This window comes from Rana temporaria, chromosome 3 (genome assembly GCF_905171775.1).
Source record: "Rana temporaria chromosome 3, aRanTem1.1, whole genome shotgun sequence".
NCBI classification, from domain to species: Eukaryota; Metazoa; Chordata; class Amphibia; order Anura; family Ranidae; genus Rana; species Rana temporaria.
Window position 1 is genome coordinate 390,081,692 of NC_053491.1, and position 13,924 is coordinate 390,095,615.

Genomic DNA, 13,924 nt, shown 5'->3' on the forward strand with positions numbered 1-13,924 from the left:
GCAGACAATAAATTTTAGGCAAAAAAATGTTTTCCTTTACAACTCCTTTAAGGTTAAACCGCTTCTCCTCCAATTTCACTGTGTGGCCCTGTGTCCTCTTACACTCCTTGAGAATGAATCGTTTTTTTCCTATGCTGGGATTGCCATTGAAGTATTTGTAAATCGCTATCATATCTTGTCTCAAGCGTTGTTTCTCCAGCAAGAAAAAATTTAGCGTTTGCAGTCGTTCCTTGTAATTGAGGTCCTCCAGTCCCTTTATTAGTTTTGTTGCCCTTCTTTGGACTCCCTCTCCCGTTCCAGCACATCCCTTCTGAGGACTGGTGACCAGAACTGGACGGAATACCCCAGATGTCGTCTAACCAGTTTTATAAAGTGGTAGGATTATCATTCTATTTCTGGAGTATATCCCTTTTTTTTTTTTTTTTTTTAATGCATGCCAAATTTTCTGCTGGCTTTGGTAGCTGCAGTTTGACATTGCATGCTATTGTTCAATCTGTCATCTCCAGGTACCCTAGATCTTTCGCCATCCCTGATTCCCTCAGTGGTTCTCCCCCTAGTGAGCAGTTTGCATTTATTTTTTGTCCCCAAGTGCATTAACTTATGTTTTTCAACATTAAACTTCATTCTCCATGATATACCCACTCTATTACTTTGTTCAGGTCTTTCTATAAAATTTCTATATCAGAATGTGACGTTTTTGCCCTGCTTAATTTTGTGTGGTCCGCAAAAACTGAGATTGAGCTATTTATCCCATCCTTTATAGCATTTATGAATAAATTGAATAGAATTGGTCCCAAGACAGAACCCTGGGGCACCTCATTTACCACTCCAGACCAGTCTGAGTACACAATATTTATCACTACCCTTCGGACATGCCCCTGTAACCAGTTTTTTTACCCAAGAACAAACCTTATGGTCCACACCTGCAAACCTCAGCTTGTAGATTAAGAGCTTATGTGAGACTGTATCGAACGCCTTTGCAAAATCCAGGTACACTAAATTCACAGGCCTTCCCCTGCCTAGATGGCGGCTCACTTCCTCATAGAATGTTAACAGATTGGTCTGGCAAGATCAAGCTTTTGTAAACCCATGTGGATAACTAGTCATGATATTTTATTCTTCAGTAAATTTTTGGATATAGTCCCTTGTCATCCCCTCCAATAATTTACCGACGATTGATGTTAGGCTGACTGGCCTGTAGTTCTAACCTTCCATATTATGGCTGAAGTTAAACACAAAAAGCTTTGGGTTTTAATAAAATAAAACGTTAAAATATATTCTCTAGTAAGTTTCAATGATCTTCCACAGGGTTAATTACTTCATTCTATAAAACACAAAAAAAAGGTCAAGGATATCTGGATGGATGATATGAATTTCATAGTCTGTAGTAATATGGAGTAAGTAAACAGTTCTGCTACTATGAAGAATCACACTCAATGGCCATCAGGTAAGCATATTTACCTGATGGTGTTCTGATTTCGGGTACATTGCACACAAGAATTCCTTAGACAGCGGAAGCATTCCGTGGACAAATCAAGCCAACACTCTGGAGAAGAGTCAGATGTAGCACTTTTAGCCTGGATTTCACCCAATGTTCTGGACAGAATCTTTAATAGCAATGTGAAAATCTTCTCATCAGCATTCTCTCTGGAAGAAAAAGAAAAAAAAAAAAGTGTTCGTTCCTGGATGTAAATAAAGTTGAAGTTTAAGGTAGTTCTAAAAGCAAAATGTTATTTTTTTTACCCGAATTGCCCTGGATTATAGTAAAAAAAAAAAAAAAAAAAAAAAAAAAAAACCGCTCACCCTAAACACTTACCTGACCATTTTCACAGATCCAGTGCTGTGCCAAACTACAGCAGTGGTGCTTCCTCTCCCTGGCCTCACAGGCGACTCTGAGATCAGCAGGAATCATTGGCTCCTGCTACGGTCAGTCAAATCCTGTGAGCAGGGAAGTGTGGCCAAGCCACACTGTGTGGGTCTATGGATGCATAAAGTCCAGCTCAGGAGCACATCTCCACGGATGCTCTCTCTGTAGTTTCTCAGAGCAATGTGCTCAAGGTAGCATCCAGGGTCAAGGGGAAGGCAGCATACCTACTACAAAGAATGGAACCATGCACACAGAACAGACCGCTGAGCATCAGAACGGGTCTCAGGGTTTGGGCAGTGTGTTAGGACTGGAAAGTGGAACACAGTATGTGTATTGCTAAAAAAGACAGATTACATTAGCTCACATTAGGCCATGACTACATAGACTATTTAAAGGTGAAAATTCACCTCTTTGCACATTACAAAAAGGCATACCTTCCCCTTAATGGAGAGGATATTCAGGAACTGGAACCAACGAATTTCTTTGTGTGAAACACCAAACAAAATCTTAAATCTTTCGACGTAATCAGAATCATAAGTCAGAAACAACTTTGTTTGCCAGTGTCCATACCTAAAGGTGGCAGCATAAAATCAATGGCAAAGATTTAAAAGAGCTTGTCTCCAGTACTGTATGATTAAGAAAAACTGTTTATCCAAGCTGGCAAAAAGTCTATTCATATAACCTTTACTCCATTTCCAAGAAACACAACAGGAAATTAAAGAAAATCTCTCAAAAGTGAGGGGGGGGGGGTTCCTCTCTTATACACTTGTCTTCATTTGAAGATTTTTCCCATACAATTTGTTCTGAAATTTTGGATTCCTCTCACTTTATCTCAGCGAACAAAAGCCATCAGCACACACATAGTGGCGAATTAAGGGGACATGGACAGTAATAAAAACTTGAGAGCCTAAAGCTGGCCACAGATGGATCAAAACTCAGCCGGTTCAGCAGGGACCAAACAAAGTTTGATCCATCTACAGGCAGACTGATTGACTTGGGTACAACGAGCAAGCCTCATTTTTAGCAAGCGATTATTGCCAGGGGCTATAGCTGCTAGCAGTAATCACTGTGTTCTCCCGGCAGGGACGGCTCCCCGCACGCTCTGCCTGCTGGAAGAACACAATAGCTCCGTGGGAAGGATTCCCAATCAATCAACACTGACAACAACCTTCTTGACCCCTTACAATCTGGCTACTAAAACTCACTAATGATTTACTAACTAATAAAACCAATGGCCACTGCTTCATACACTTATGCCGCTTACACATGGTCGTTTTTCGGCATGAAAAAAAACTTCCAACTTCCTCATTAAAAACGATGTTGCCCACACACCATCGTTTTTGAAAAAATATGAACAAAGCGCGGTGACGTACAACACGTACGACGGCACTCTGAAGGGGAAGTTCTTTTCGCCTTTGGGCTGCTTTTAGCTGATTCCTTTTTAGTAAAAGGAATCAGCTTTTACAGCTGTTACAGCGTGATGAATGTGCTTACTCCATTATGAATGGTAGTTTTACCAGAACGAGCGCTCCCGTCTCATAACTCGCTTCTGGGCATGCGCGGGTTTAAAACTTTGTTTTAGCCAACACGCGATCATTTTTTTACAACCCGAAAAACTACATTTTAAAAAACGACGTTAAAAAATGCAGCATGTTCGAATTTTTTTTTTTGTTGTTTTTCAGAAGCCGAAAAATGATGTGAAGCCCACACACGATGATTTTAAATGACGTTTTTAAAAACGTAGTTTTTTTTCATGCCGAAAAACGACCGTGTGTACGCGGCATTACTTCTAGACCTCTCTGCAGCCTTTGAAAATTTTGAAAATCCCCTCCTCAAAATAAAAAATAAAACTCCACTCTCAGCATGCCTTTGGGGGAACCTCTAACTCCGTCTCCCCCTCTCCACTTGCTCTTTCTGTAGGTGTCCCCCAAGGTTATGTCCTCGGACCCCTCCACTTCTCCATCTAAACATCCTCCCTTAGTCACTTGATAAACTCTCATGGCTTCCAGTACCATCTCTATGCTGACGATACCCAAACCTATCTCTCCACTCCTCACTCCTTTAGCCTTTTCTTGCATTACTAACAGACATATCAGCATGGATGTCACACCACTTCCTCAAACTCAGTCTTTCTAAAATGGAGCTCATAATATTCCCCTCCGCCCATGCCCCCTCCCCCGACTTCTCAATCAATAATACAACCATCAGTCCCTCTCCTCATGCCAGGGTGCTAGGTGTAATCCTGGACTCTAAACCTGTCCTTTGAGTCCAAAATCCAATCGCTGTATAAGAAACGGTGAGAGAATTTCCTGAAGAAGTTGGTATAAAGTGATCCTTGACAGTATGCAGTATCAAAAAAGCATCACATTTTATTGGACTCAGATCATCATTAGACAATCACAGTAAAATGTATCAACCCTCCACCTATCACCACAATAACAACGTTGTTATAAATTAAAATAAGCACAGACTGGGCCCATGAGTACCACCAAAGTGGAACGAATGGTAAATTGTCCTTTATCCAGGTTGGGATACTGTATTAATCATGTAGTCCGCTTATCTGATTAACCAAGGGATACACCGCCCCTGGAGTGGCAGTCCAGGGGTGCCATACTGTATTTGCACAAGTGTTTGAGAGGGCACTTTGAGTATTGGCACCTTGGTCACGTCACCACACACACTTTTATCACAACTGCCTCTAGGGCCGGGCCTTTTGGCTGGGACCAGAGAAATTTTTGATTCCTGGCCAGAGGGCCAGCCATCGTATTGCACAATGGTCACTTTCACTCTCCCTCATCTTCCTTCTCCCCACTTTCTTTTTATTTAACCCTGTGTGCGTCACTTTTATGTCTTTTTTTGTTGGTTGCCTTACACGTTTTGTCACTGTGTGATCAGTAGGGTGTAGGTCCTCGGTCCTGCCCTGAACGTCTTGTGAGTGGGTGGACATGGCCTTCTGGCTTAGTTCGCCTGCTCTCATGGGGTCTCCCTTCGGGGGAGTCCCACTTTGTACTTGGGTGGGTCTGTTTCAGCAGACCTTCCAGAGAACGGGGTCCGTCTGGTTTCAGCCAGATGGACCAAGTGAGTACCTCAGTCCCCGTCTGCAGCCTTACGCCCTGGGGGATCAGCGTAAGGTCCTTCCTAGTGGAGGACAAGTGTAAACACCCGTTGCATGTTTTGTGTCACTCTTTGTGTGTGCACTTTTTTGGCACCGGGTGGAGTTTTTGGGTGTGTTTCACACGCCATGGGATTTAAAAAAAAAAAAAAAAAAATCTCCTACTGTGTCCACTTTTAGGACAGGGAAGACTATCCTGGCTTCGGCTAATAACCAAATCTTCTATTTCTCCCATCAGTTCATCCCTCAACCTTTTGTTCCACCAGCCCCACCCTATTAGATTGTAGGCTCGCAGGGCCCTCCTAACTATCTTGTATTTAATTCTATTGTTGCTGTATTGTCTCCCTTTATATTGTAAAGCAGTGCACAAACTGTTGGTGCTATACAAATCTTGTGTAATAATATTATTATTAATAATAACAATAACACTGACTGTTATTTGGGGGTAATTGAGGGATTTTCTTTTCTGCAACCTGTGGTTGTAAGAAAGTAAATCACATAATCGATTACCTGCTTAAAGCGGTTGTATACCCGCAATGATTTTATTTTATTTTCCCACCTGAAAGGCAAAAGCCATAATGAGCTAGTATGCACCGCATACTAGGTCATTATTAAATACTTACCTCGGGGGGGGCGTGTCCGGATGGCAATGGGAGCAGACATCTAGTGTCTGAGCTCCTGCAGATCGGCTCTAAATCCGGCCTTTATAGGGTGCAGAGTTGCCTAAAAAGACCCCCTTGTGTTCCCCCAGCCTTCGGTGGTACTCCTGGCCCTGGGGTATGAGAAAAGGCTACCAGAATCGGGGCAAAAAGTCCGCGAAAACGGGAACCGCGGACAAGGCCGCAGCCGGGGCCTCGCCTAAACATCCTGCCCAGATGGAGAACCAGGCCGACGATCCGGAGCGGCTGCCAGCTACGGCGGCCGATTTTAAGGCTGTGATGCTGGCGATCACTACCCTGACAGGCAAGGTAGACCACATTCAGACCCATGTGGAGTTTATAAGGAAGGACTTTGATACACTCCGGGGTCGCATGGCTGAAGTGGAGCAGAGGGTCTCTCAGACTGAAGACACGGTACATGACCAGGGAAGTGATATGCATGTGTTAAAAACTAAAGTTAAGGCACTGGAGGCCCGAGCCGAGGACGCCGAGAACCGTAACAGGCGAAATAACTTGCGGGTGCTGGGTCTTCCGGAGGGGGCTGAGGGTACGGATCCCACCGCCTTTGCTGAGCGTTTGCTGCAACTTATCCTCCCCGCTGCACGCTTTTCCCCATTTTTTACAGTGGAACGAGCCCATCGTATACCATCCACTAGGGGGCCACAGGGAGCACCACCCCGCACTTTTATTTTCAAGTTACTTCACTTCCGTGATCGCGATACGGTAATGAAGGAGGCGAGATCCCAAGGTGAACTGCGATTTGAGAACGCCAAACTCCTGATCTTCCCGGACTACTCGCTGGAAACGCAGAAACAACGGAAATCATATGATGCGGTGAGGGCCAGACTCCGAGCCAAGCATATTAAGTACAGCATGCTGTTCCCGGCCAGACTGCAGGTAGAGGATGGTGAATCGGTTAGATTCTTTACTTCTCCTGAGGAGGCTTCCATGTGGATCGACACGCTACCTCGCAGATAAGTACCACTACTACCGAAGAGTCACATTGTTTGTTCTTTTACATGAGCCATAGCCATTTGCTGCCTTATAGACATGCCTCCTTTACATGATGGCCTGTACATGTTCTGTGCCCCCCCCCCCCCGGACTGTCTCATGCGTTCACTGATGTTTTACTTTATGGGCTGTAGGGGTTAGGGGGCCATCAGTTCTTCCTGTGGGTGGATGGGGTACCCTGATTGGAGGGCCACGTGACTGCTGATCCTTTACTGTACCACCCCCCCTCCCCCTTTTTGTCTCCTCTCCTTTGGCCAAGGCTGGCACCTCTGGCTGCTCATGCAACGTTACAGTTCAAGTTTTACTGCCCCCGGCGGCTGCCGGGAGACTGCACCCACATATCTAATCCGGTCTCCGGCAAGAGACTTAATGTGCACCATCTGACTGCTGGACTGTGGATGCCATTCCGCACGCGTTTCCCCATTGCAGGCGTGTTCGCCTGGGTTCTGAGTTGGGATCCTAAGCCTCCCCAAGCTTGGGGCTGGGGCTGGCGGGGTGGGGGGTGGGGGGGTGGGGTGGGAATGTTTTGGTATACCTTGTTTTTGTACTGTTTTTTCACAAGCGATGTTTATATGAATGTCATAGATTACCTGAGATGCTCTGTCCTGACCTGTGCAGTGGCCCGGACTCTGCATCCAACTCTGGAGAATGTATCCGGGTCTGGAACTGTAGCACTAAGTGATTATGGCTGAATGCAATATAATATCATGGAACACCAGGGGGCTAAATTCCTCTGTGAAGAGATCATTGGTGTTTCAATTTCTTAAACCATATCGCCCCCAAATCTGCATATTGCAGGAGACTCACTTGACGGGCGGTAAGCTCTTGAGTCTTCGGAAACCTTGGGTGGGACATCTATACCACTCCACGCATACCAATTACTCTAGAGGGGTCAGCATTCTTGTGCATAAATCCTTGCCGTTCCGACTGCTAGCGCTGGAGATTGATCCGGACGGCCGTTTTGTTATGTTACATGCCATTGTGGATAGGTTGGAGCTGGTGGTGGTGGGACTGTACCTGCCCCCCCCAGCCTCCATGCGCTTACTTAACCAGTTGATTTCTAAGATTGCTGCCTTTGCCACAGACAATGTGGTGATACTGGGGGACTTTAATCTGGTTCCGGACTCTGGGATGGACAGACTTTCACCCGTAGCGGGCTCATCTTCAGAGCTGTTCTCTTGGGCGGAGGCTTCCAACCTAACTGATGTGTGGAGATGGCGCAACCCTTCCCAGCGAGCCTACACTTGTCACTCGGCCTCGCATAAGACCCTTTCACGCATAGACCTTGCCTATGCTGGGGGGTCTGTTCTTTCCAGAGTTCGGGATGTCTCTATTCTCCCCCGTGGCATATCTGACCACGCGCCACTTGCGTTGAAACTATGTGTTTCCAATGCACCGGGGGAGAGCTTGTGGAGGTTGTCCAGGTTCTGGCTGTCGGACTCGAGGATCTCGGAGCCGTATAGATCAGAGGCAATACGTTATTGGCAGGATCTGGACCACTCTATAGCCCTGACCACGTCTTGGGATGCATTTAAGGCTTTTACTAGAGGCAGTTTGCAGTCCCACATTCGTGGGGTCCGGAGAGACCTGAGGGAGGACACCCTGAGAGCTGAGGGGAGGGTGGCAGCACTCGAACTTGAATACTCCACTACTGGGTCCCCCGAGGTCTATTCAGATTTTCAGGCAGCGTTGAGGGATGTTCTCTTGCTCCGCACAGCGGCCACAAAAACTCAGTTCCTACACCAGTCCCAAAGAATATTTGAACATGGGGAGAAGACAGGTAGTATGTTGGCATGGCTGGCGCGGGAAAGCTCCTCTCCAGTGACTATTTCGGCTATATGCGACTCTGATGGGACGGCCTTGACCGATCCCACCGCTATCAATGCCAGATTTGCATCTTTCTATCAGGAGCTCTACAGCTCTCGGATGGTATGTACGGATGCAGAGCTTGCGGCCTACCTCAATGGGACGGAGCTCCCGTGCCTGACCTCCACGTACAGGGAGGCGCTGGATGGCCCTATCACATTGGAGGAGCTTCAGCGGGCGGTAGCATCCTTGCAGAATGGCAAAACGCCGGGCCCGGATGGCATCCCTGCCGAATTCTTTAAAATATATGCAGAGGAAATTCTCCCATCATTTAAACTTGTGCTCCAAAAAGCCACAGAGGGGGACTCTCTTCCCCCGACGATGGCTGAGGCGGTAATTGTTGTCATTCTTAAACCGGGTAAGCCCCCTGAACAGTGTTCCTCGTACCGACCAATATCTCTCCTTAATGTGGATGCCAAACTCTTGGCCAAAGTGCTGGCTGGACGACTGAACACTGTGATCACCGCATTGGTCCATGCAGATCAGTCTGGCTTTATGCCGGGCAGGGGAACCGATATTAATATCCGTCGCCTCCTCACCCATCTCTCTAGGGCAGGTGGGGACGGTACGGGGGTTGTGGCCTCCTTAGACGCCGAGAAGGCTTTCGACTCGGTCGAGTGGCGCTACCTCTGGGCCGTCTTCCGTAAATTTGGGTTTGGCCCCCGTTTTATTGGGTGGGTTCAGATGCTATACCGCAATCCTACAGCCCGGATACGCACCAATAACTCGCTGTCATCATCTTTTCCTCTGTCTAGGGGTACCAGACAGGGCTGCCCACTTTCCCCTGGTCTGTTTGCGCTAGCCATGGAGCCCATGGCGGCTCGCATCAGATCTGACCCCTCGGTGGAGGGGATTAGGATAGGTGTGGTCGTGGATAAAATATCCCGTTATGCCGATGACACCCTCCTTTTCCTCAAGGATACTTCCTCCCTCCCACCCGCGCTCCAGATAGTGGATGTCTTCGGCTCCTTTTCGGGCATTAAGGTTAATTGGGAGAAATCACTCCTCTTCTCACTACACGCGTCGGGCCCTCACCCGCCGACGGGCACCCCCCTAAACTGGACACCTGAATTTAAATATCTGGGAGTAAGGATCGGGACTCCGCTGTCCTCATACTATGAGCTGAACCTCCAACCACTGCTGAAAAACTTTTCGCAGAAATGTACAACCTGGAGGACTCTCCCCCTTTCACCGGTGGGTAGAGTAAATCTGATTAAGATGGTATATTTGCCTAAATTTCTTTACTTCTTTCGAAATTCCCCTCTGATTCCCCCCGCCGCGTTTTTTGCCAAGATTAAAAGCATAATATCCTCCTTTATCTGGAATGGGGGGCCCCCGCGGCTGGCTGTCTCCACCCTTCAGCTTTCCATAGATCGGGGGGGATTGTCCCTACCGGACTTTCAGGTTTACTTCTGGGGGGCTGTCCTGGTGACGGTCAGGTGGTGGTTCTCCCAACCCCGCGATAACCCGGCAGTGACTCTGGAAGCAGCTATAATGGGGTCGTATGCCTCCCTTAGTAATGTGGTGTTCAGGGGGGCGAGGTCCCACCCTGGCATCACAGACTTGATGCGTACAACCATTACGGTATGGCACAGGGCTAGGACCCGTTTTGGCTCCCCCGAGAAGTTCTCACCTCACATCCCCCTGTGGGGTAATCCTAATCTGCCGCACATGAATTCAGTTCCGGATCCACAGGTCTGGGCGGGAAAGGGTATAGTGAAACTGAGGCACATTGTTAGGGGGGGTAGGTTGCGCTCTTTCTCCGATCTCCAGGACGCCTATTCATTACCGGGATGGATGCTGTTCCGATATTATCAGCTACGACATGCCTATGGGAAACAGTTCCCACCACTTCTCACGATGGAATCAGACTCTGTGGAGGGGTTTCTTAACGCTAAGGTCATAGACAAGCCCCTGTCCTCCTTGTATCTCCGCTTGTCCATAGCTCCTACAAAGAAACTTGAAAAAACTTTGGAAAAATGGAAGATGGACATTCCTGATCTGTCAGAGGACGAATGGGAGACATGTGTCTCTTCCTTCGTTACAACTATGATTTCGGCTAGAGACCGATTTATGCAGGTCAAATTCCTCCACAGGGCCTACTTCACCCCGAAACTGTTGACAATTATGAATCCTAACGTCCCGGTGGCCTGCCCCAGATGTAATCTAGGGGCTGCATCCTTCTTTCACATGGTCTGGTCCTGCCCCCGCCTTGGAGGTTATTGGTCGGGAGTGGCTGACGCCGTTGACCGGATTACCGATCTGGGCCTGGGAGCTAGCCCTAAATCAATGCTGCTGAATGTCTTCGGCCCTGGGGTGCGGGGTAAATACACAAAATTATTCCTCGGGTATGCTACTTTTTATGCCCGTAGGGAGATATTCCTCCACTGGAAGAGTGCTGCACCTCCCACGGTGTCCTCATGGTGCTCGGTATTGAACTCGGTGCTGCCACTGTACAAGATCACCTTTGCTAATCGAAACTGTCCTACTAAATTTGATAAGATATGGTCGGGGTGGATAGATGCCTGGGGCACAGAGTTTACTGGGGACAGTGATGGAAATGGCCCTCTGTTATGATTTCCTAGAAGCTATATGCTGTATGTTCAAGGTGTGTTTGACTGCTCGGATGAGGTCCTTCCCCCCCCCTTTCCCTCCCCCCCTTCTCCTCACCCCCCTGTTATACACTCCTCCTGCTTCCCCCCCCCCCTCCGGAACCTCCTTTAGGTAACCTTGCTGTGATTTCGTGCTCCCAAATTGGTATCTCATTGTATGGGTGTATGCTAGCCTGTCACCGCCTCTCCTCTGTTCATACCAGCAACACATTTAACTGGTGAAATTCTGAGTAATGCTTTCTCTGTGACTAACTGTGCTTCTGCATCGCTTGTATTGTAAAAATTTGAATAAACATTTTTCTTGTGAAAAAAAAAAAAATACTTACCTCGGAACGAGGTGTAGAGAACTTACCTAGGCCACGCCGAGCGAGATGTCATCTTGCGTCGGCGTGTCTTCCGGGCATCGCCGCTCCATCGCTGTGATTGGCTGGAGCGGCGATATCGTCACTCCCGCCAATGCACGCGGGAGACTTCAATCCAGCAAGGTCCGGCGGCTGCCGGCCCTTTAGCCGAGGCTCCCCGCTGCGCATGCGCTGCTGCAATCAGCGGTGCATTGCGAGGGGAATATCTCCTAAACCGTACAGGTTTAGGAGATATTCTTTATACCTACAGGTAAGCCTTATTATAGGCTTACCTGTAGGTAAAAGTGGTAGTAATGACTTAACTACCACTTTAAAGTGATTGTAAAGTCTTGCTTTTTCTTTTTTTTTTAATCCTCTGTGCAGTTGGTTTTGCACAGAGCAGCCCGGATCCTCCTCTTCTCGGGTCCCTCTTTGCTGCTCCTGGCCCCTCCCTGCTATCGAGTGCCCCCACAGTCAGCAGCTTCCTATGGGGACACTGGAGCCGAGCTACAGCTCTGTGTGTCTATTCAAACATGGAGCCTCGACCCGGCCCAACCCACTCTCTTCCCTGATTGGCAGCCGCAGGAGCCAATGGCACTGCTGCTGTGTCTCAGCCAAATCAGGAGGAGTGTCACGGATGGCTTAGATATTCCTGGACATCGCTGGAGAGAGATGGGGCTCAGGTAAGTAATTAGGGGAGTGCTGGGGTGGCTTCTACACACAGTTTTTTTTATCCTAATGCATAGAATACATTAGGATAAAAAAAGAAACATTCTGCCCTTACAACTCCTTTAACGTAACCCAAACCTATTCTGTCCAATACAAAAAAAAAAAAAAGAAGAAGAAGAAGGTTCGCCTAATACACTTTGGAACAGATCTTGCTGACAGCAGAAAAGCAAACTCTTTAGGTCTAGGCCCCCTCCCCCTGCCTAGAGATCAGCTTTAACCACTTCCAAACCGCCGTACGTCTTTATACTGCCTATCTTTAAAGATGGATATCTCGGTAACGGCAGCAGCTGCTGCCACAACCGAGGTATCCATCTTTAGTGTCAGCGGTTCTGATAACGGTCTCCGCGGCGGATGCGCCGCAAGATCGCCGTTATCGGCGGCGGGAGAGGGGGCCCCCCCCTCCCGCGCCCTCCGCCGCTTACCGGAGCCGTCGGTAGCGGCGGAGGAGATCGGGTGCGTTCGGCTGCTGACTGGGGACGAGACTGAAGGAAAAATCTCCTTCGCCCGTCCCCATAGCTCTGCTGGGCGGAAGTGACGTCAAAACGTCAGTCCCGCCCAGCCTCTTAAAGAAACATTTTTTTCTTTTGCATTTTAGTCCAATTATGAGATGTGAGGTCTTTTTGACCCCAGATCTCATATTTAAGAGGACCTGTCATGCTTTTTTCTATTACAAGGGATGTTTACATTCCTTGTAATAAGAATAAAAGTGATATTTTTTTTTTCCCAGTGTAAAAAATAAGAAAAATAAATAAGAAAAAAAAAAAAAAAATTTAAAGCGCCCCGTCCCGACGAGCTCGTGCGCAGAAGCGAACGCATACGCAAGTAGCGCCCGCATATGAAAACGGTGTTCAAACGACACAAGTGAGGTATAGCCGCGATCGTTAGAGTGAGAGCAATAATTATAGCCCTAGACCTACTCTGTAACTCAAAAAATGCAACCTATAGAATTTTTTAAACGTCGCTTATCGAGATTTTTAAGGGTAAAAGTTTGACGCCATGCCACGAGCGGGCGCAATTTGTAAGCGTGACATGTTGGGTACCATTTTACTCGGCGTAACATTATCTTTCACAATATATAAAAAAATTGGGCCAAATTTATTGCTGTCTTATTTTTTAATTCAAAAAAGTGATTTTTTTCCAAAAAAAGTGCGCTTGTAGGACCGCTGCGCAAATATGGTGTGACAAAAAGTATTGCAATGATCGCCATTTTATTCTCTAGGGTGTTAGAAAAAAATAAATATATAATGTTTGTGGGTTTTAAGTAATTTTCTAGCAAAAAAAAATGTTTTAGTCTTGTAAACACCAAATCTGAAAAACACCCAAAGTAGAGAAGTGGTTAAGAGCGGGAGCCAATTTACCTTCCAGTATTTTTTTTAGACCTGGGGAGGTCCACAACATCCAGAGGGAAGCCACACAAACTTCATACAGATAATGTCCCTGGTAGCCACTGAACACAGGACCCCACAATTGCAAAGTCCCAGTAACAAAGAAGTTAATGGATCCACTTTAAAAAAACATTCCTTGTCACAAGACACTGTAATGCAGAAACTATGCAATGTTGGGCAGTCAAGCTACAAAACAACCACACAATCATCTAGACAGGATTGTATATGGTGAACGGAGATGAAGAAAGCACATGGCACAGCTTAATTCCTATTTACAGAATGGCTGCAGTAAAAATACATTCCGAAGTGCATTCAGAAATCGGAAAAGTAAGGTCATGGGTA

At 47.1% G+C, this 13,924-nt stretch overlaps 1 protein-coding gene across 2 annotated transcripts in view; it reads right to left on the bottom strand.

Moving 5' to 3' along the window:
- ATXN10 (ataxin 10) overlaps positions 1 to 13,924 on the bottom strand; it is a 142,710-nt gene that overhangs the window by 114,410 nt on the left and 14,376 nt on the right. For both annotated transcript variants that reach the window (XM_040345789.1, XM_040345790.1), the window contains exon 2: positions 1,462 to 1,647. In XM_040345789.1, coding sequence (XP_040201723.1) covers positions 1,462 to 1,647 — 186 coding nt within the window. The remainder of the gene's footprint in view (positions 1 to 1,461; positions 1,648 to 13,924) is intronic.